Raw genomic sequence first — 22,431 nt, forward strand, 5'->3', positions numbered from 1 at the left:
CTAAACCAATGCAGTCTGAGCCAGAAAGAGAATTGATTAGTTCTTTTTATGAGTCTTTCGGGTTTTTGAGTCATTCCTTAATCACGTGACAGACCCATACGCTATTTCTGACATTTCTGTCACTATGTTTTTGTTACTGTTTCTTGAGGATCTGTGGTGTGTTATTATAAATAAATAAAGCCCTGTTATAAATAAAATATTGATTAATTTATCTTTTTGACTGTCTATCTGTAAATAAACACTAGGCTATATAATAATATAATAACCCAAGCCTACAATACAAAGTATTTATAGCCTAGTTTGTTCATTTTTACTCCAATTTTGAGTTTGCTGTTATAATAATTGCTTTAGGCAGACTTGACATATTGGTCTAATACAGTGTTTCTCAACCACATTCCTGGAGGCCCACCAACCCTGCACATTTTGCATGTCTCCTTAATTAAACACACCTGATTAGGGTTATCAGCTCATTAGTAGTGACTCAAAGATCTAAAATGGGTGTGTCAGACAAAGGAGACATGCAAAATGTGCAGTGTTGGTGGGCCTCCAGGAATGTGGTTGAGAACCACTGGTCTAATATATGTATAAGAAGATTGCTCAAAAAGGACATAATGACATAAATTAAAAGCAAATAACATTTTGAATTCTTAATGTTAGTTTAAAACATCAAGGTTATGATAACTTCAGCTTTAACAGTTGTAACACAAACTCAAACAAAACTGGAGAGTTAACGTTATTTACTAATAAATATAATGTGCTTGGGTCACACAGCATTTGTTAGCGTATGGGTCTGTCACGTGATTAAGGAACGACTCAAAACCCGAAAGACTCATAAAAAGAACTAATCAATTCTCTTTCCGGCTCAGAATGCATTGGTTTAGTGTATGGGTCTGTCACATGATTAAGGAATGACTCAAAAACCCGAAAGACTCATAAAAAGAACTAATCAATTCTCTTTCCGGCTCAGAATGCATTGGTAGCGTATGGGTCTGTCATGTGATTAAGGAACGACTCAAAACCCGAAAGACTCATAAAAAGAACTAATCAATTCTCTTTCCGGCTCAGAATGCATTGGTAGCGTATGGGTCTGTCATGTGATTAAGGAACGACTCAAAACCCGAAAGACTCATAAAAAGAACTAATCAATTCTCTTTCCGGCTCAGAATGCATTGGTTTAGTGTATGGGTCTGTCACATGATTAAGGAATGACTCAAAAACCCGAAAGACTCATAAAAAGAACTAATCAATTCTCTTTCCGGCTCAGAATGCATTGGTAGCGTATGGGTCTGTCATGTGATTAAGGAACGACTCAAAACCGCTTCTTTCGGACGTGTCCGATTTGAGAACTAGTGATGTGTCGTTCTTGATTGATTCGTTCATTTTGAACGAATCTTTAATGTGACTCGGGAAGAACGAGTCGTCTCGGGGGGGTGATTCGTTCAGTCGCGCATGTGCAATATTCTACAGGGTCTGTACTGCTAGAAGTAGTTCACCTGATGATTCAATTGATTAGTTCATTTCATGAGTCTTTCGGGTTTTCGGTTGTGTACTGATGATCCGAAAACCGTTGCAACTGGTTCTACTCGAGAACGAGATTGAGATTCGAGGACCGCGAGAGCGATTCAAAAGGAGTTGCTTGTTTGCTCTCGCTGTAGTTTGATTACGTCATTGTTTATCTTTATATCACCTTGTTTAGAAATTAAATAAACTGTCCATGGATTATTTATGAAACAAATAAATGTTTCCAATCTTTAAAAAAAAAATAACTTGAAAGCACAACTGCACAACTTTCACTATATTGCTTTTTAAATAACATTAATATAGAAAAATAAATTTGTAGAACTATTTCTGAACATTAGTTTGATCTGTGTACAAAATATTATGTTCATGTTGGCATGTAGTTTATTATGTACAGTATTATGTACAGTAGGCTATTTTATGCTACTAATCTGCTATGGTGTATTTGGAAAAGCACAATAAACTTTTTGTATTTTGAATTAAGTCATAAACATATTTCCAGTATGTTTCATATTATCACACTGTCCGATGTTCAACTAAACTTGACTAACGTGCTTTTCATTCACTTGAAAAGTTAAATGCATGCGCAGTATCACCAGCTCACCGGTTCTCAAATCGGACATGTCCGAAAGAAGCGGTTCTCGGTTGTGTACTGATGATCCGAAAACCGTTGCAACCGGTTCTTGACTCGAGAACGAGAACCGTGACAGGCCGTGTATGTTCGTTCGTGTGCCGCACATGCGCACTCAGATCAGCTGCTCTGCTGCTCGTGCCCATCATCATCAGTTCTCTCTTCACAGCAGGTTAAGTCACTGTACTGTTGGAGTAACTGAATACCTCCAGGATGTTGGTTTATTTCGAGAGGTAGTGTCAGGCACGTCAAAAAGTGAGTAACTTTAGTAATTTGTGGATTCGTGTTTGCTAACTGGAGATGCGAACTGTTTGGAACGATTCAGACCGATTTGGTGAACTGGTTCAACCGGTTAAAGAACCGGTTAAAAAGAACGATTCGTTCGCGAACCGGACATGACTAGTCTACACTGCCGGAATTCCAGGGTTGCCAACTTTGGGACTTTGGCTGGAGTGAGACTTTGTAAAAATTTCAGTTTGCGCGTGTGCGCGGAGAAAATGTTTGGTAACCCTAATTTTAAAAATCAATGTCAGTCCATGTTTACTTAGTATCATTGGGGTGAAATCATTTATTTTATTTTTTAATGCCCCCCCGTAAGAAAATGTTGTACATTTTAAGGTTAAATGCATCAATCTGGTGCACTCTGGAAACTCAAAATTAAGAGCTTCAACCCATGTACAGTGTGCAAATTGAACAAAGAAACAGCATTGACTTGTACCTGGACATTTAAAAAGGGTTCAAACATTTTTTTTTTTTTTTTTTACAATACTTTTGTACTGATTTCTTTTAAAAAGATATATCCTTGAGCTTTATTTTGATCACCAGCTGATCGCGTGCGCAAATGCGCTCACTTCTCTTTAAAACACGCAGCACAGACAGACTGTATATATACTTAATCACTGTCTTTTGCTGTTTTATAAAGGCACAAAGCCATATCACAGTTTCGATTTTAGTTCGTTGGCAAACGTAGTATGTTTTAAATTTTCAGTTCATTATGAAACGGTGGCGGCAGCAGAGGGTCATTAATGGAAAACACTGAATGAATGTATAGCTGATAAATGTGCTAAAGTTGTCATATCGGTTGTTATATAACAAAACGTATATAACGTACTCGGTTACTTACGTAACCTCGGTTCCCTGAGAGATAAGGGAACGAGTATTGCGTTGCAAACGCTATAGCTGTGTCCCCAGGGTCCGCGCACTTCGAAGTGCATGAAAGGGGTGGGGTTTTGGAGTGGAGGGTTGCCAGGTCTGCGCAACAAAACCATCCCAAATGTCGTGTAATCACAGCACAAGTGTATAAGTATCCCAATCCCAGACATGGCAACAATGAGCCGAGCGTCGTTACATGGCTAGCGGCTGTGTGACAGACAGCAGCAGTTGACGTTTATGTGTGCATTTTAAAGTTTATGACTTTCATTGGGTTTTGACATGCTTCACTGCCTGCGACGACGGGACACTGGACCAAAATGTGTATGGTTAAACTATGTAATGTTAGTTTTATATCATTCGCAATAGTTAACCTTGTTTTTTTATATTAAATTATGTTAAATTTATGTTAACTGTGAAAATATATACATTCATATTTCTACATTTATTCTGTATTTAAGTCTGAATTTAAAGTACAGTACTTTAGGATTTTATTCAGCTGCACTCCATCTCAGAGACAAATACTGTATTTATGAAAACCAGATATTACAGTTTGATTTAGATATTGGTGAACACGGGGCATTGCTTACATTTATGTGAATTCACACAGAACTCCTGTCGTCACTGGCGCGCAATGAACTGTGGGATAGTGTAGACCGCGAAGTGTCTTGAAATCGGCGCTTCATTCCACTGCGAAACGGAGAGGATGCACTTGAAGTCGCTCTCGAATTACATCATCCCTCCTCGCGCCGCGGTGAATCGCACTTCAAAGTCCGCTTTCCCCCCACTTTTCTCAAGAACAGAATACAGTGCATAAAATGTGTCGATATAAATATTATTTAAATGTCACTTTGTCAATGAAACAGCCAATTTCTGTACAGCTTATTTTTGTGATGTAAGTTAAAAATGAAATGCATAAGTTATACATTATGTTTGTAAAGTAATTTATTTGTAAATGAGCCAGAGTAATTTCTAATTACTATAATTTCTGTTCGATCATTTTTTTTTACGCATGTTCACGTCTGTAAATAAAAGAATTGTTCTGTTCATTGTTTATTTCTTTTATGCAACTTATAATTTTACATGAAACATTATACATATACAACATATACAATCATTTTTTCATCATGTAAATTAAATATTTTTACATTAAAATAGGCTACATCGTTCTATACATTACATAAAGTACCTTTACAACTGTTTACAACAGAACTTAGGTTGAAAATCATAAACAACGACTGAGATGGAGTGCAGTTGAATAAAATCCTGAAGTACTGTACTTTAAATTCAGACTTAAATACAGAGTAAATGTATAAATATGAATGTATATATTTTCACAGTTAACATAAATCTAACATAATTTAACATAAAAAGCAAACAAGGTTAACTAGTTGCGAATGATATAAAACTAACATTACATAGTTTAACCATACATATTTTGGTCCAGTGTCCCGTCGTCGCGGGCAGTGAAGCATGTCAAAACCCAATGAAAGTCATAAACTTCATGCCCGTAGGCAGGGGGGGTTCGGGTGGTTCGAACGAACCCCCCCCTCACTGCCAAAGGTCCAGAATTTAAGTCGTTTTTTTTTTTTTTTTTTTTTTTTAATGTGATTATTGTCATCATTGTTTTAATCAATGCTTGTGACAAATATTCTGGGTTGCTGTTTCAAATTAATATGATACATTATTGTAGCTGGACGTGTGTGTGTGTGTGTGCGCCGTGCGTGCAGTTCAGAGAGAGTTCTCGCAATACACTTTTCATTTGTCTAATCCCCCTCAGGTGATGCTACTCCACAAACCACCAACAGAGCATAAAAAATACCAAAAATAAAAATATTTTTTTAAAACATCGCCAAGTGAAACGCTGCGTTTATATAGAACTGTCTCTTTACGACCACCACAAACGGGACACTTTTCAGACGCGCATTCCACCTTCGCCTCAGCGTCAGGCGCAAGTCAAACGAGTAGCTTCAGCTGAACAACAGTCAGATGAGATGTCGTCAGGCTATGTCAGTAAAACTCCAATCAGCCGTTAGGCTATAGCCTATACTGTGCTCGAGGCGCGAACTCAAGAATTGCTCGCGCAAATGCGCCGGCGCGCGCTGCATATTACTTTAATTATAGCTTAACTAAAGCGCTAAAGAAACTACGGGCATGCACCGTCGTTATTCTGTTGTAAATGAAGTCATGAAATGACCAAACATGCGATTAAAGCTGCCTCAAAACTGTGCATGTATGTATTTGTTGACATGGTTTTAAAGCTATTGTTATCCAATTTGTTGGCCTTAAAACGTCTTAAAATGCATATATGTACACCAAGGAAATCAAAATTTTCTCGGGGGGGGCATGCCCCCGAACCCCCCTAGCATAATACATTTTCTGACCTCGGTGAATATCAAACCCTGCGTACGGCCCTGCTTCTTTTCTAGCTAACGAAATCAAAGTAATAGTGTATTTCTCCAGTTGTGCGCTCTTTGGGATTAACTTTGTATGCACTGTGTGATCGATGTGTGAAAATAAATGGGAGCAAAAACGCTCCCATATATAACGATATATATATATATAAAATTGCATAAAAAAATACAAAAAAAATATATAAAAATGGTACATGAGGAAGCAATTTGACAAAAATGCAGTAAATATTTTTGGTGCATCAAAAAGCGTGCTGTTATATACCAGCAGACAAGCTAATCCAGCACAAATTAGTGCATAAAAGGTCACCAAAATGAAGTATTTGAACCTCATAACAAAAGGAGGAGAAAAATTGCAAAAAGGTCCACTTTTTAAAAAAAAGAACCCCCCCTTTCAATAGGCTGGCTACGGACCTGAACTTTAAAATGCACACATAAACGTCAACTGCTGCTGTCTGTCACACAGCCGCTAGCCATGTAACGACGCTCGGCTCATTGTTGCCATGTCTGGGATTGGGATACTTTTACACTTGCGCTGTGATTACACTACTTTGGAAATGGTTTTGTTGCGCAGACCTGGCAACCCTCCACTCCAAAACCCCACCCCTGTCATGCACTTCGAAGTGCGCGGACCCTGAATTGGGACACAGCTTATGAGAAAACTCCTTTTCTCGAGAAAATAACGGCCATGGTGTGTTAAGCAGAAACAGCCTGGCCAGTAGTGATGGGAAGTTCGGTTCTTTTCCGCGAACCGGTTCTTTCGGACAGTTCGATTCAATAAACCGGTTGAAAAAACCGGTTCGCTCCGACGTAATGACGTCATCTGCGATAACGTCGTCTATCGCGGGCCGGTGTTACAATATATTCGGTTCCTGAAATATTCTGTTCCACTGGGTGGCGCTTACGCGAATATTCATTATGTCCTCCTATTGTGGGCGTGTCCTTGAGAGAACGCGCAAGCGAATGGAACTGAAAATATCAGTACACGCTCCTCAAATCGCATTGGTTTAATGGATTATTTCGAAAAGGTAATAAAATATTCCTTTGGAATATAAACCTTTGGAGCTTTGTTTTGATGACAGTCTTCATGCCAGCAGCTACTTAAAGAATGTTATTTTTGTTTAAAATATTATAATTATGATAAGAAAATTATAGTTTAGTTTAGTTTCGTTTTATTTAAAGTTTGACAAGGCAGGATATTGCAGCACAAAACCCTGAAATGTGTCAAACATAACACATACTCAAACAACCTTATGTACCTGATTTAAAACCATTTCAAAAGCAGTCAAATAAAAAAAATCTGATAATAATCATATAATTTATTCTGTGAGGTAATACAGCACAAATGCACAGAAAAAATACACAGTTACTTTACAAGATGACGTTATACTTGTTATTATCACCAATGTCATATGGTTTTGTTTTGCTTTTGTGATGTTTCCACATTACATTCATCATCTTGTAAAGTCACTGTCTGTTTCAGACTAGATGTGAGAGCTGAAGTCTTGAAGAGCTCTGGCAGTGTGTGATCTGGACATGCAATGAAGGCTGTTCCTGAGTGCCAAGGCCCTGTTTTAATATTTACCTCATCCTCACATTTAGCATTGCTTCTTTTCACACATTGTTTTGAATTTTTAAATGTCTTTTCAGAGACATTTGTGTTACATTCATAGAGTAATTACTTCTGTACTTGTTATAACATTTAATGTATTTAATATTTATATAGGCTACAACTGAATTTGTTGTTTTAAAAAAAATAAATAAAACTAAGAAAAGATGAAAAAATCTGCAAATATTCAGAATAATATTTTAAAGATGATTTTGTACAATCCAAATAAGCTTTACAGATATTTAGAAAAGGTTTTAACAATTTTTGTCATGTTTTTCAATTATTTCACATGCACCTATAGGTCAATCAAGGTAATCAGTTACAAAAACTTAGGACACTAAAGAGACCTTTACTGACTCTGAAAAACACCAGAATAAAGATGCCCAGGGTCTCTGATCACCTGTGTGAATGTGCCTTAGTCCTGCTGCAGGAGGTATGAGGACTGCAGATGTGAACACAGCAATAAACTGCAATGTTCCTAAAATGTGTAAAGGAGTCAAAACAGCGGTGGGAATCCCTCCATCACACACACACACACACACACACACACACACACACACACACACACACACACACACACACACACACACACACACACACACGAAGATGCCTGAGACGGTGCTACAGGGAGACAGAAGGACAGCTGATTGTCCTTCCAGTGCCAAACCACATGCAACTAGTACCCCAGACATGTTTGAGAATGTGAAATGCCTTGATGGAAGAGTGGAGTAACATCTCACAGCAAGAGCTGCAAATCTGGTGCTGTCCATGAGGATGAGATGCTCTGTAAAGCAGCTGGTGCCACATCAGACTTTCAGATACTCTGTTGATCAAACGCCTGTGAAATTTGTTCAGTTTATGTCTCAGTTGTTGAATCTTTTTGTTTGTAGGCCTACAAATATTTACACGTTTAGAAATTTGCTGGAAAAACAGTTGAAAGTGAAAAACTCAAAAAAATGATGTTGCTTTGCAACAAAAATATGTGACAAATACCGTCAAGTGTGCATTTACTTGTTGGACTATAATGATAATTTGTCATGATATCCAGTAAAATATGAGAAAACAGAAAAAAATTGTAGTTTGGTGTTGATAAAGGGTAGCCTATGTAAGTCTTACTGTGGTGATAAACACTGAAAATATCAAAATAATCAAGAAATTAAGGATGACAGAATATTCACACCAGGCTATAGCTTTTTATTAGGCCACAGATACATTTGTAGAGGTTTGTTTCAAGTTGTCAACACTATGCAGTAGCCTGTAGTCACAGAATTACAACAAAGGAAACAAACTAATCAAACTATTCAAAAACTTTTTAAAGCCTCACAAATAAAAAAGCTAAACAGAAAACACATCAGTGTAAAACAAGGTTATTCGCTCATGTTTGCTCTGATGTATCATTACGTTAACTGTTTATCTGAATGCCTGTCCTGTACTCAATCAGGCAAAATAGCTCTGACGATTTATCATATTACACAAACTATGCATTGCTTTGAACATGTGAACTGTTGCTTAACACTGAATATTTTATTACCTTTTCGAAATAATCCATTAAACCGATGCGATTTGAGGAGCGTGTACTAATATTTTCAGTTCCATTCGCTTGCGCGTTGTCTCAAGGACACGCCCACAATCAGGCCCGGATTAAGAACACGTTGGGCCCTGGGGCTATAGCAACACCAAGGGCCCCCTTTCATCTGATTGCCATTCCACAGTGTCTTGTACCACAAGAATTTTTTTTTTTTATTGTTATCATTTTTATATTTTTACAAATTTCATTTTATCAAATCATTTAATATAAGCACAAGCACACTATATTCCATGCTATTTAACATATTTTAAAATATATTTAACATATAAAATATTTAACATATTTTAAAATTGTATTGCATATATTGCTGACACAATAATTCTTTCCTTTGATTAACACAAAATAAACTATTTTGAAGAATGTGGGTAACCAAACAGTTGATGGTCCCCAGTGATTTCCACATTATATTTTTTTCCTACTATGAAAATTAATGGGGACCAGCAACTGTTAGGTTACCCACATTCTTCAGAATATTTTCTTTTGTGTTTAACAGAAGAAAGAAACTCATTCAGGTTTAAAACAACTTGAAAGTGAGCATGTGATGACAGGATTTTAATTTTTGGGTGAACGATCCCTTTAAGGACAAGGGTCCGCATGCTAACTATTAGGATGCTGTCACTTTAAGCTGCACGCGTCCGATTTTCTCAACTCATTTCAGACATAACCAACTGTGTTTATGTAAACCTTTTGTGTATTTGACAGTATTATAGCGCAATCAGACGCGAAAGATGAAGTCCAGTAGTCAGGTGCTGTTTGACAGGCTTAAGTGTGTGTGCACGCTTCGGGTGTATGGGGTCAGAAAAAGCGCATCTCAGAACAGCACACGAATGACAGGTTTAACTGGCAGGGCTTTAAAGCACATGCAAATAAAGAACTTTTGTGATTGCGAATAAGTGCAGTGTCCCGTGAGTAACTCTACCGCTGTGTTAACATGTGATGTGAATGTGTCGAGGTCGAGTTGTACGGCTCCATAACTGCAACTGATAGAATGTGCTTCAAAGGCAGATAGTGGACACAAGTCACACGACATTAGTGTTCGTCAAAAAACAGCAGGAAAGTTAATTCGGGATTTTTACATGGGTGATGATGAGAGAAAAACACTGACATTCTGATTTCAAACGGCAATAAAATCAATCGACTCGTCCCTGTAAATGTTGAAAACACCTTACGTTTTCATGAGAAACAATTACCATCCAAATAGGGCTTAACTCGTTATAAGAATAATAACTTGCTGCAGCTGCTATCTCACCTTCTTCAACGTGTAAAGCACGCAGATCGGCGACGGTGTCAGTGGGTGAAGATAATTGTGAGCTGCCGCTGCACGCGGGGTCTTCCACTGGCTCGGATGTTTTATGTGAACCGAAGTAGTTAGTTAGTTTTGGAATTTTTGCTGTAAGATTAGCATCCCTTTTATCCCTTTCAAGCTTATTTTTCCTTTTTTTGCGCACCACTATCACTTTTGTTTATCATTTTGAACACCAGCGAGGCTGAACAAGCAATAAAGGCCAATTTCCCATTTTCTACATGCGATAGCATAAGCAAAGAGGCGTTTCCCGATGTCATGGCGCGAATTGTAAGGTGATTTTGATTGGACGGTGATTTATCAGTCAGGCACATTTTCCAATAATTAGGGGCCAAGCACCGAAGGTGCTTAGGCACCTATTGTTATTGTTGGCGTTCCGTACGCTTATTATTCTTCTTCTTCTTCTTCCGCTCTTGAAGTCTATGGCAGCCCATAGAACCGCTTGCGGGAAAGTTGTGAAATTTGGCACACAGTTAGAGGACAGAATGACCTTTGTCCATAGCAAATTTGGAGTCTCTAACTCAATCCATCTAGCGCCACCAGCTGTCCAAAGTTGCACTTATGTTTATGCTAATAACTTTTGAACCATAAGGGCTAGAAACAAAATTCTTTTTTCCTCTGATTCATTGGGTCAAGACGAATCGATTGCATAATATGACGTCATTTTCCGTCATGAAAATTTTTCCGCCATTTTGAATTTTCTGAAAAACCTACTTTTTCGAACTCCTCCTAGGCCGTTAGTCCGATTTTCATGAAAATTGAACCAGATCATCTTCAGACCATGCTGAAAAAAAGTTATGGAATTCAAGTCGATTGCTCAAACCGTTTTCGAAAAACACACGAACGAATTGTACGTAGCGCTTGCGAAAATAGAAGTAAGGCTGTATCTCTGCAACACTTTATCATATTCAGACCAAACTTGGTACATGTCTTCACAAGCATGACCTTAGGCACCATGCAGTGTTTCGGCTCAGCGCCACCTACTGGTGCGGAGATATGAAAAATGGATATTTTTGCTTATAACTTCTGATGGGTTTGTCCAAAAATCATAAATTTGGTCTTGTTGGATTCGGGTATCATGCCGAGTCAAATGATATCCAATTTTCTCATATCGGACATTTTGGCCGTCGGCTATTTTGAATTTCGTGCTAAAATGCTGTATTTTACGAACGCATTAGCGTATCGTTACGAAACTCGGTATGGGTCCCCAGCACAATACCCTGAAGGAGCCTGAGAAGTTTCAGCACTGCGCCACCTTGTGGTCAAAAGTTATAACAAAATTTACAGAAATGCTAATAACTTTTGACTATATTGACCGATTGTAATGGAACTTGTCTCAGTAGATTCCTTGGTTCATGCTGAGAACATAGATATCAAATTTGCCATAGTCAACTGAACTTCCTGTCTGCCATATTGTTTTTCTTTAAAAACCTACTTTTTCGAACTCCTCCTAGACCTCTGCTCCGATTTTCACCAAAATTGAACCGTCTCATCTTCAGACCATGCCGACAAAAAGTTATGGATTTCAAGTCGATAAGTCAAACTGTTTTCGTATACCGGAGCAAAGAATTTGAGATATGCTGCAAAAATTACTCTTGAAGCTGTATCTCTACAATGCTTTAACATATTCAGACCAAACTTGGTACGTGTCATCACAAGCATGACCTGAGGCAAGATACAGTGTTTCGGCGCAGCGCCACCTACTGGAGTGGAGATATGAAAAATGGTTATTTTTGCTTATAACTTCTGATGGGTTTGACCAAAATTCACAAATTTGGTATGGGTCATCAGGACAATGCTCTGAAGGAGCCTGAGAAGTTTCGGACCAGCGCCACCTTGTGGTCAAAAGTTATAACAAAATTGACAAAAATGCTAATAACTTTTTTTTCTAATTGCTCACTGCTGCTGTTGGTCTGATGCTCCCAGCCATGTTGGCTGGCTTCTTGTGCTGTTTTTGTGCTTGGCCCCGTAATTGCTGCTTGCAGCTATATTTTTTTCTTGTTATTTTATTAGACACAAATCAACCACCTTTGACTTGTCAATCTCATTTCCTCCATCCAATCACGGGCCCCCTCTACCCGCGGGCCCTGGGGCTTCAGCCCCACCTAGCCCTTATGTTAATCCGGCCCTGCCCACAATAGCAGGATATCATGAATATTCGCGTAAGCGCCACCCAGTGGAACAGAATATTTCAGGAACCGAATATATTGTAACACCGGGTTGAAAAAACAAGTGATTAAAATAGGCTATTAGTAATCATAACATCAGTCAACTAAAACATTATAATCTGAAGCATTTCTTATTTAGTTTTGCATCTAAAGCATCCAAACACATATACAGGCAGTGATGTGCAAACAAAGTTTTACAGTTATAAAGTGAATAAATTAGTCTTCATCATGATCCTCTTACATTATGATTAAAAAAAAAAAAAAAAAAAAAAAAAAAAAAAACTTACGTTTCGTCAGATTGCCCCCTCATTCGAGTCCTCTCATAGCATCAGTTGTCCTAGTTAACCGGTGCTGTGATGTTAAGGCAGGAACACACCAAGCCGACGGTCGGCCGTCGGACAGTTTTTCTTCGTCGGCCGACTAAGTTTCCTCAGTGTGTTCCACACCGTCGGTTGAAGTTGGTCCTCGTCGGCTTTTTTTTCGGCCGATTTGACATGTAGAATCGGCGTCGGGCCGTCGGCGAGAGACAGAACTCTGATTGGCTGTGTAGTATAGCAAACCAGTCAGTTCACGAGAATATAAGCAAAAGTTATGAAAGCAAGCAAATAAGTCATGACGGCACAGACAGAATTGTTGTTCCAATTTTACGTCATCTTACCTGAGCACTTGAATGCACGAATATTTTCATAATAACATGAGCGGAGTGGAATAAAGAACATGATCAGCATGATTGATATTCAAAACGGTAAGCAAGCCCTGCTTTATTTATGGTTTGTATACATGCAGTCATAGTTTCGCTTTCCGTTTTTAAATGACGAATATAGACAAATATATCTGCTTAAATAGACAGATATCTCATTTATACGCAGGCGCAGAACGCGTGTGCTAGTTGACAGTCGGCTGAAGTTCTTTCGGTGTGTTCAAGCACATATTTTTTCCCAGACGCAGCCGACGTGAGCCAACCCCGCAGTCTGCTTTCGTCGCCACTAGTTCGTCGGCGTCGGCTTGGTGTGTTCTGGCCTTTACTGTTCGGTAGCTTCAGATCACAAGCTGAATCACGCATGCGCAGTATCATCAGCTCGTCGGTTCTCAAATCGGACACGTCCGAAAGAAGCGGTTCTTCGGTTGTGTAGGCTACTGATGATCCGAAAACCGTTGCAACCGATTCTACTCGAGAACGAGATTGAGATTCGAGGACCGCGAGAGCGATTCAAAAGGAGTCGCTTGTTTGCTCTCGCTGTAGTTTGATTACGTCATTTTTTATCTTTATATCACCATGTTTATTTATGAAACAAATAAATGATTAGTTTGATAAATCTAATTGTTTTCAATCTTTAAAAAAACAAAAAAAAAAAACTTGAAAGCACAACTGCACAACTTTTACTATATTGCTTTTTAAATAATATTAATATAAAAAAAATGAATTTGTAGAACTATTTCTGAACATTAGTTTGATCTGTGTACAAAATATTATGTTCATGTGGGCATGTAGTTTATTATTATGTACAGTATTTTATCCTATTAATCTGCTATGGTGTATTTGGAAAAGCACAATAAACGTTATATTTTCTGTATGTTTTATATTATCACACTGTCCGATGTTCAACAAAACTTGACTAACGTGCTTTTCGTTCACTTGAAAAGTTAAACGCATGTGCAGTATCATCAGCTCACCGGTTCTCAAATCGGACATGTCCGAAAGAAGCGGTTCTCGGTTGTGTACTGATGATCCGAAAACCGTTGCAACCGGTTCTTGACTCGAGAACGAGAACGGTGACAGGCCGTGTATGTTCGTTCGTGTGCCGCGCATGCGCACTCATATCAGCTGCTCTGCTGCTCGTGCTCATCATCATCAGTTCTCTCTTCACAGCAGGTTAAGTCACTGTACTGTTGGAGTAACTGAATAACTCCAGGATGTTGGTTTATTTTGAGAGGTAGTGTCAGGCACGTCAAAAAGTGAGTAACTTTAGTAATTTGTGGATTCGTGTTTGCTAACTGGAGATGCAAACTGTTTGGAACGATTCAGACCGATTTGGTGAACTGGTTCAACCGGTTAAAGAACGATTCGTTCGCGAACCGGACATCACTAGTCTACACTGCCGGAATTCTAATAGAGAAGAAGAAGAAGAAGAAGAAGAAGAGAGCTAATTCAAGATGAGCATTTATGGTTAAAATGTATAAAATTTTATTTATTTTTTTAGAAAATGAGTGAAGGTTTCTCTAGATAAGACTCTTATTTCTCGTCTGGGATCGCGTAGAAATGCTTTGAAGCTGCAATGAAGCTGTAATTTTGACCTTCAACTGTTTGGAGTCCATTGAAGTCCACTATAAAGAGAATAATCCTGGAATGTTTTCATCAAAAACCTTAATTTCTTTAAAGAAAGAAAGACATGAACATCTTGGATGACATGGGGGTGAGTAAATTATCAGGACATTTTAATTTGAAAGTGAACTAATCCTTTAACTGAAAATTGAAATCCGTATGGGCTAAATCACAGACAGTCATTAAAAAGCAGCCGTGAATTCTGAATAAAAAATAAATAAAATAACAATAACCTGTATTTTTCAAGTAGCATTTCTATGCATGTCGTTGCTTTCTCATCCGTTTCTAGCACTTTCTTTCTCTCTCTCTCTCTCTCTCTCTCTCTCTCTGAGTGAGTTGGTGAAGTGTGTGATGGGAACAGGGATGCAGAGTGTCTGAATGACTTTAAATCACAGTCATTACATGTCTAAGGAGAGAGAAATGAGTGATAAAAGCTTATCTGAGCACGAGCGCTGGAGGCAGAGAGCAGCCATAAGATTTGACTATACTATTTTATGTTAATGTAAAATTAATTATAAAAATATTAGTGCTGTATTGTTATCCTTGTTGTAGTACCGTGCTGTAATTTACCATGCTAATCCACACATACTACAAATCGTGTGATTTACGAGGTAGGATGCTCCCTTAGAAAGGCAGCTGTCTATCTAGCCAGTACACAATAAGGCAACTCACTGGGGTTCATTCACCGAGCAGACGAGATAAATGAAGACGGATACTTCACTTAAAACCTCTGACTCAAACTAAATACACAACTTCTGTGACTTCCGTTGAGATCACACAGACATCTGCGCGCGTGACTGTGTTAATGTTCATATGAACACTGTGATTATAAACGCACGCACACTGTAAAATCCAATAAGTAAACCTTACTTAACAGGAAATGATTTATCATGATCCCCATCAATGTTAAACTAAAAAAAGAGTCCTCTGTACCAATAAAATAGTCGTTTAACACCATAAGATTCTGAAGATACAAAATCTCATTTACATACACTTGAAAGTAAAAAATTTTCAGTTTATTAAGCAAGTTAATTGACTGATGATAAAGCTCTGGAATTTTCATTGGAGAAGTTGAGAGAGCAAACACAACTCGTGTTCACTCTCCTTATTGTGGCCATTTAATTCATTTGATCCCTGGTTGCAAAAAATAAGCAACAGTAATATATATAAAAAATACATGATGACAACTTATATGCTGATGTGTTAAAAGTTGTATAAAACAGGTAGCCAAATGGATTCCAGCCTGAACAATTGAAAAGGTTAAATCTAGACTTAAACTCAGTCACACTGCTACACCCAGGGTCCACAGTTTTAACAGTAAATATGCTCACCTTCCAGCTTCAACCAAAGTTCTAATAGCTCTGATAATCCATATACTATTCAGATTCAGGGCAGACCAAGGCCCTTGCAGGCCAAAATAAAAGTTGAGTTCAGTTCAGTGGCAATCCAATAACATCCAAAATAAAGTCCCAGATCCCACATAGCAACATTGTGTCGGCCCAGATCTGGCCCACATGCTGCAATGAATTACGGACCTTGTGTGGGCCGCTTCTGTTTGCCAGATCTGAGCCACAAGCAGGCCACAGCAATGCCACATGTCAGCCAAGAGCAAAGAAATAAACCTAAACTGGACCTGATCTGAGCCACAAAATCTGTGTATATTAAGTATGGAGTCATCTGAGCCTTACTAAGTCTGTTAACAAGCAGAATCACTGAAGGAAAGAAGAGAACAGAAAAAGAGACGAGCAGAAACACAAGAACTACAACTGACTTCAGCCACAGCCTTAGAGGAAATCAACTGAAGATGAAAGACATTAAACCTCTCAAGATTTCAACAGAGCATGATTAAACAACTCCACAAACAGCATTACCAGCTTCACTTATTACTAACCAGACTGACTTTATTTATTTTAGACAGCTACAAAAGTTTTTTATTGAGAATTAACAGCGGTTTAACAGTTGAAGTCACCATAACAGTGATTAGTGTTTCCATTAGTTGGGCTCTTAACTCTTATTATTACACATTTGTCTTTTCTGGCTGCTGTGACAGTGTGTTTGTTAAGCACATTTGCAGTAGCAAAGGAACCTAAAGCAAAATTACATCAGGTGATGATGGATGTCTGTTTATGGTTTTGTAGTCATCATGAAATGGCCTGATGTCTTTTGAATCTAACAATTGTGTTGTGTTATTGGTATATTTACGTTAAAAATACTGTGTTACTACAGCATGAGTTCCTGCAGTAATCAGTTAAACGATATTAACAAACATGAGCACTGAAAGTTAATCTATGATGACACACACAGACATCAACAATCACCGTATCAATCTCAACAATGGTGACAATCAAAAGTGCCATGCTGCAATGCATGCTGGGTGTTTTGTACTATGCTGGTACCCAGCATGCATCCCACTTTTGATTGTCACCATTGTTGAGATTCATATGCTGATTCTTGATGTCTGTGTGTGTCATCATAGACTAGCTTTTAGAGCTCATGTCTGTTAAAATCTTCTGATTGCTGGAGAACGCATGCTGAATTAACACAGAACATACATTTACAATGTAAACATATTAATAACAGAATTGTTAGATTCAAATGACCTAAGGCCATTCCATGATGACCACAAAACAATCAACAGACAATCATTTTCACTTGATGTCATTTTGCTTTAGCTTCCTTTGTTACTGTAAATGTGTTTAACAAACACACTGTCACAGCAGCCAGAAAAGTACGCTTCAGGTACGAGTTCATATGCTCGCAGAATTGCCGCCTTAACAATATCATAATCTAAACTGTCTCTAAAGACAAAGCAGCACATACTTCCTGATCCCTTCCAGTTAGTCTACATTGCAAAAGCAAAGGCCAAACTTCTCTAGACCACTGTAGAGCGGAGGCAATTCGCTCAAATGCGTTAAAATAAGAGTCAACCTCAGCTTCTCTAAATTCTCTAAAGGTACAAGGGAAATATTTTTACTCACATCAAACGTACGTCCAGACAATCCAGGGTCAGTCGGAGATGCAGCAGTCGGCGCAAGTTGGACAGATGGTAATGGTACATCTCTGGCTGCACTTAGTTCGAGCTCTCGCAACTTAATTTGAGTGTCCGCCTCGATTTCCAGCCGGCGGATTTCAAGTCGCAACTCCCTCTTGGCGTGACTATCCGCTAAACTCTTGCGCTCTTCACTCTGAAGTTCCGCAAGACGCAACCTAAGACGAGCAGCTCCTCCGGACTCACCCGGAGAAAAGGGCTCGAAGGGCGGCAGAGCAGTCTTGGCTTCGGAACCCTCCGCCGCAACAGCTCCACTCGAACTTCCAGCCAACAAGACCCCTTGTTCCTCTAAATGCTGCTCAATGACCCTCTTAATATCACGCTTTAACTGCTGTCTAGTAACTACAATTTGAAAATGCTCAGCGATTCGCAACAAATCATCCTTTCTGCACGCATCTAATTGTTCGACAGTTGGTGCACTAACAAAACTTTCAAGATCAAAATCAGCCATGCCGACTACGTTCAACACGTTAATTAAACAACCCACAACGAAACTCTGTTCAACATTGATCCGTCACCACCCTAGAAACAATGTCTCACATCATCCCATTAAAGGAATGGTTTAAACCATCCCACTGCTGCCACCATTAAATGTTACGTGTTTGATGATAAAATTGGGATGTTCTCATAACATTCAAGTGAGACAACTGTTTCAAGGTGTGGTGCAGACCAAAGATGAAACAAACAGAGCAGTTTTAGATTATTTTACTTTGGCGTTGTTAGGTGTTACAAATAATTTAGAAAGATGAAATGAAGAAAATATTACCATACATAAAAGAAACAGGAGTGTCGCCCAAATAAAAGAAATAAACAAAATAAACCAATCCTTAGGCTACAGATAACCTCTAAACTAACTAACAAAAGAAAAATGTGAAAAGAAAACCGAAATCTTCAGCGTATACGACGCCCAAGCTAAACTATAATAATCTACAAACAAAAATACATGGGTGGTGCGACACTCACAAACCTAGACTAACATAGTATAAATTAACCTAATCAAAACCAAAGCCGAAAGCTCATGACTACGTTCTCAAGACATGTCATATTTGGTAAGACACATGAACGCCAACCCGACACACACAGTAACAAATACTCCAACACGAACGTTATTAAACAAATCTATAATTTGATCAAAACTCACGTCACAAAGCAAAATTGGCACCAAGTGAGTTAACTAAAGAAACAAATAGCCATAGACCGAAATAACTGGCCGCGTTGGAGCACGAGGTACGCCGATCTGGCGCACGCCAAACACTGTCACATCAAGCCATTAAATACAGCTGGCGCATCAACGAATGGGTCGGACATCATGACATCAGCAATGATTGGCAGTCGAAGTAGCCAATAAACACCCACCTGCAGGCAGGGAGAAAAGAACAAAAAAAAAAACAGAAAAACGCAAAAGTGCACACATGACACGTGGAACATAACACATATTAATAACAGAATTGTTAGATTCAAATGACCTAAGGCCATTCCATGATGACTACAAAACAATCAACAGACAATCATTTTCACTTGATGTCATTTTGCTTTAGCCACCTTTGTTACTGTAAATGTGCTTAACAAACACACTGTCACAGCAGCCAGAAAAGACAAAAGTATAATATAAGAGTTAAGAGCCCAACTAATGGAAACACTAATCACTGTTATGGTGACTTCAAATGAGACACATTAGAGTTAAAACTCTGTTAATTCTCAATAACATTTGTAGATTTCTAACATAAATAAAGTCAGACTGGTTCGTAATAAGTAAAGCTGGTAATGCTGTTTGTGGAGTTGTTTAATTATCATCTGTTGAGATCTTGAGAGATTTAATGTCTTTCATCTTCAGTTGATTTCATCTAAGGCTGCGGCTGAAGTCAGTTGTAGTTCTTGTGTTTCTGCTTGTCTTTTTATGTTCTCTTCTTTCCTTCAGTGATTCTGCTTGTTAACAGGCTTATTAAGGCTGAGATGACTCCATATTTAATATACACAGATTTTGTGGCTCAGATAAGTTCCAGTTTAGGTTTATTTCTTTGCTCTTGGCTGACATGTGGCATTGCTGTGGCCTGCTTGTGGCTCAGATCTGGCAAACAGAAGTGGCCCACACAAGGACCGTAATTCATTGCAGCATGTGGGCCAGATCATCATGCCACATGTGCCAGATATGAGCCGGATCTGGGCCGACACAATGTTGCTATGTGGGCGGCATCCCATCACACTGACATCACTACAGTGCACTAACCTGTCTTGTTATATCTTGTTTTGATAGATAGATTAAGCAGTTCTCCTGGCCTCCCCCTCCTTACTTGCTCGCGTTAGTATCCAGATTTTTCCCCGATAATTTCAGTCAGTCTCACTTCCAGTGTAACTTCTTACTTCAACTGTTCTCAGAGCAGCCTCAACTCAGATTGGTTCTGTTCACTGCATGTAGCTGGGGTGGGACTTGCGATTTTACTGGGTCTCTCTGCTGTTTGTCACTGGAGTAATTAAAGGTGCCCTAGAACTTTTTTTTAAAAGATGTAATATAAGTCTAAGGTGTCCCCTGAATGTGTCTGTGAAGTTTCAGCTCAAAATACCCCATAGATTTTTTTAAATTCATTTTTTTAACTGCCTATTTTGGGGCATAATTAGAAATGAGCCGATTCAGGGTGTGTGGCCCTTTAAATCCCGTGCTCCACGCCCCAAGAGCTCGCGCTTGCCTTAAATAACATAAAAAAAGTTCAAACATATACCCCTCAAAATGGATCTTTACAAAGTGTTCATCATGCAGCATGTCTAATCGCGCAAGTACAGTGTTTATTTTGATGTTTACATTGATTCTGAATGAGTTTGAGGCTGTGCTCTGTGGCTAACGGCTAATGCTACAATGTTGGAGAGATTTATAAAGAATGAAGTTGTGTTTATGAATTATACAGACTGCAAGTGTTTAAAAAATGAAAATAGCGACGGCTCTTGTCTCCGTGAATACAGTAAGAAACGATGGTAACTTTAACCACATTTAACAGTACATTAGCAACATGCTAACGAAACATTTAGAAAGACAATTTACAAATATCACTAAAAATATCATGATATCATGGATCATGTCAGTTATTATTGCTCCATCTGCCATTTTTTGCTATTGTCCTTGCTTGCTTACCTAGTCTGTTGATTTGGTTGTGCACATCTAGACGTTCTGCCCTTGTCTAATGCCTTTCATCCAGACATTAATACTGGTTACCCTTGTGTCAATCATGAGCTGGCATATGCAAATATTGGGGGCGTACATATTAATGATCCCGACTGTTACGTAACAGTCCGTGTTATGTTGAGATTCGCCTGTTCTTTGGAGGTCTTTTAAACAAATGAGATTTATATAAGAAGGAGGAAACAAAGGATATTGAGACTCTTGTTATTTAACTATGCCGAGGTAAATTCAATTTTTGAATCTAGGGCACCTTTAATAACAATATGACTAACCCATTTTTGGGGAGGGAGAGGAGATATTCTGGAAAACGTCTTTAAATTGCATGTTTTTGTGGTTTTCATTAAACTCAGACATACGATGTGTGATTTCCAGTAAAACTAAATGCAAACAAAAAAAGCAAACAAAGAGAAATAGCAGTTTGGACTCTGAGGGTCACGGAGGCGGGTATAAATCTGAGCTGCTGCAGGTTCACAGACGCTCACAGGAAGAGACACACAGACAGACAGGATGGACGTGAAGCTGCTGTGGCTGACTGTTGTTCTTCTCTCCTCACCCCTCCTCACACTGTGTGACCCGCTGTGAGTATTAAACACATCGTTTGCTCATAGAGTTACTAACAGATCTGTTTTTGATCTGATTTGATCTCCTCAGGTTTGTTCTGTCTGCTCCTAATTTGCTGAGAGTGGGTTCCTCAGAGAACGTGTTTGTGGAGGCTCAGGATTATTCTGGAGGACCGTTTGATGTAAAGATCATGGTAATGAAGTTTCCAAAAAAAGACAAGATGATACTGTTCAAAACAGTGAGACTGACTGCAGACAACAATTACCAGATCCTTACAGATATAAAGGTGAGAGCTCCATATACAGTTATGTCTCATTCTCATTATTCTGTTATCAGCTATCATCAGATTGACTGATTATCTGTTATTCAGATTCCTGATGATCAGAACTTCTTCTCTGATGATCCTCTGGAGAAGCAGTATGTGTATCTACAAGCTCAATTTCCATCCAGCACTCTGGAGAAAGTGGTCATGGTCTCATTCCAGTCTGGATATATATTTGTACAGACAGACAAGCCCATCTACACGCCTGCTAGCACAGGTATGATTCAGTGCTAAAACATGGAAATATATAACACACAATGTGAATTTTAAACAACATGTTATCAGTATGACATAATCCTGTTTATTATTAAACTGCTGTCAGTGCTGCATGTATCAGGGTTTGAATCTGAGGAAAAACATCAGAACTCATGTAGCAGTTTTCACTTTAATTTCTTTTGCAGTTTATTACAGGATTTTCTCTCTGATGCCCAACATGAAACCAAACAGTCAGACTCGAGTCACGGTGGAAATCATGGTATACATTTATAATAGAGCACATTATTATAATATATTATTGTATAATACTATTATAATATAATAGTATAATACATTATACTATTATATAAACACATTTATGACATTTCAGCAGTAATGAGCATCATTGCACTGTTGATCTCAGCAAACACA

At 38.5% G+C, this 22,431-nt stretch overlaps 2 protein-coding genes across 2 annotated transcripts in view; one reads left to right on the forward strand and one right to left on the reverse strand.

The window, feature by feature from the left end:
- Nucleotides 1–22,431, reverse strand: part of LOC125271359 (complement C3-like) — a 731,185-nt gene that overhangs the window by 414,098 nt on the left and 294,656 nt on the right. The gene's annotated exons all lie outside the window — the stretch shown is intronic.
- The window catches only part of LOC125271352 (complement C3-like), a 44,967-nt gene continuing 43,874 nt past the window's right edge, over nt 21,339–22,431 (forward strand). The window contains exons 1-4 of the mRNA XM_048195413.1: nt 21,339–21,499; nt 21,573–21,768; nt 21,853–22,021; nt 22,206–22,279. Of these exons, the coding sequence (XP_048051370.1) occupies nt 21,429–21,499; nt 21,573–21,768; nt 21,853–22,021; nt 22,206–22,279 (510 nt within the window). The 5' untranslated portion in view covers nt 21,339–21,428. The remainder of the gene's footprint in view (nt 21,500–21,572; nt 21,769–21,852; nt 22,022–22,205; nt 22,280–22,431) is intronic.

The sequence above is a fragment of the Megalobrama amblycephala genome, linkage group LG7, assembly GCF_018812025.1.
Source record: "Megalobrama amblycephala isolate DHTTF-2021 linkage group LG7, ASM1881202v1, whole genome shotgun sequence".
Classification (NCBI taxonomy): domain Eukaryota; kingdom Metazoa; phylum Chordata; class Actinopteri; order Cypriniformes; family Xenocyprididae; genus Megalobrama; species Megalobrama amblycephala.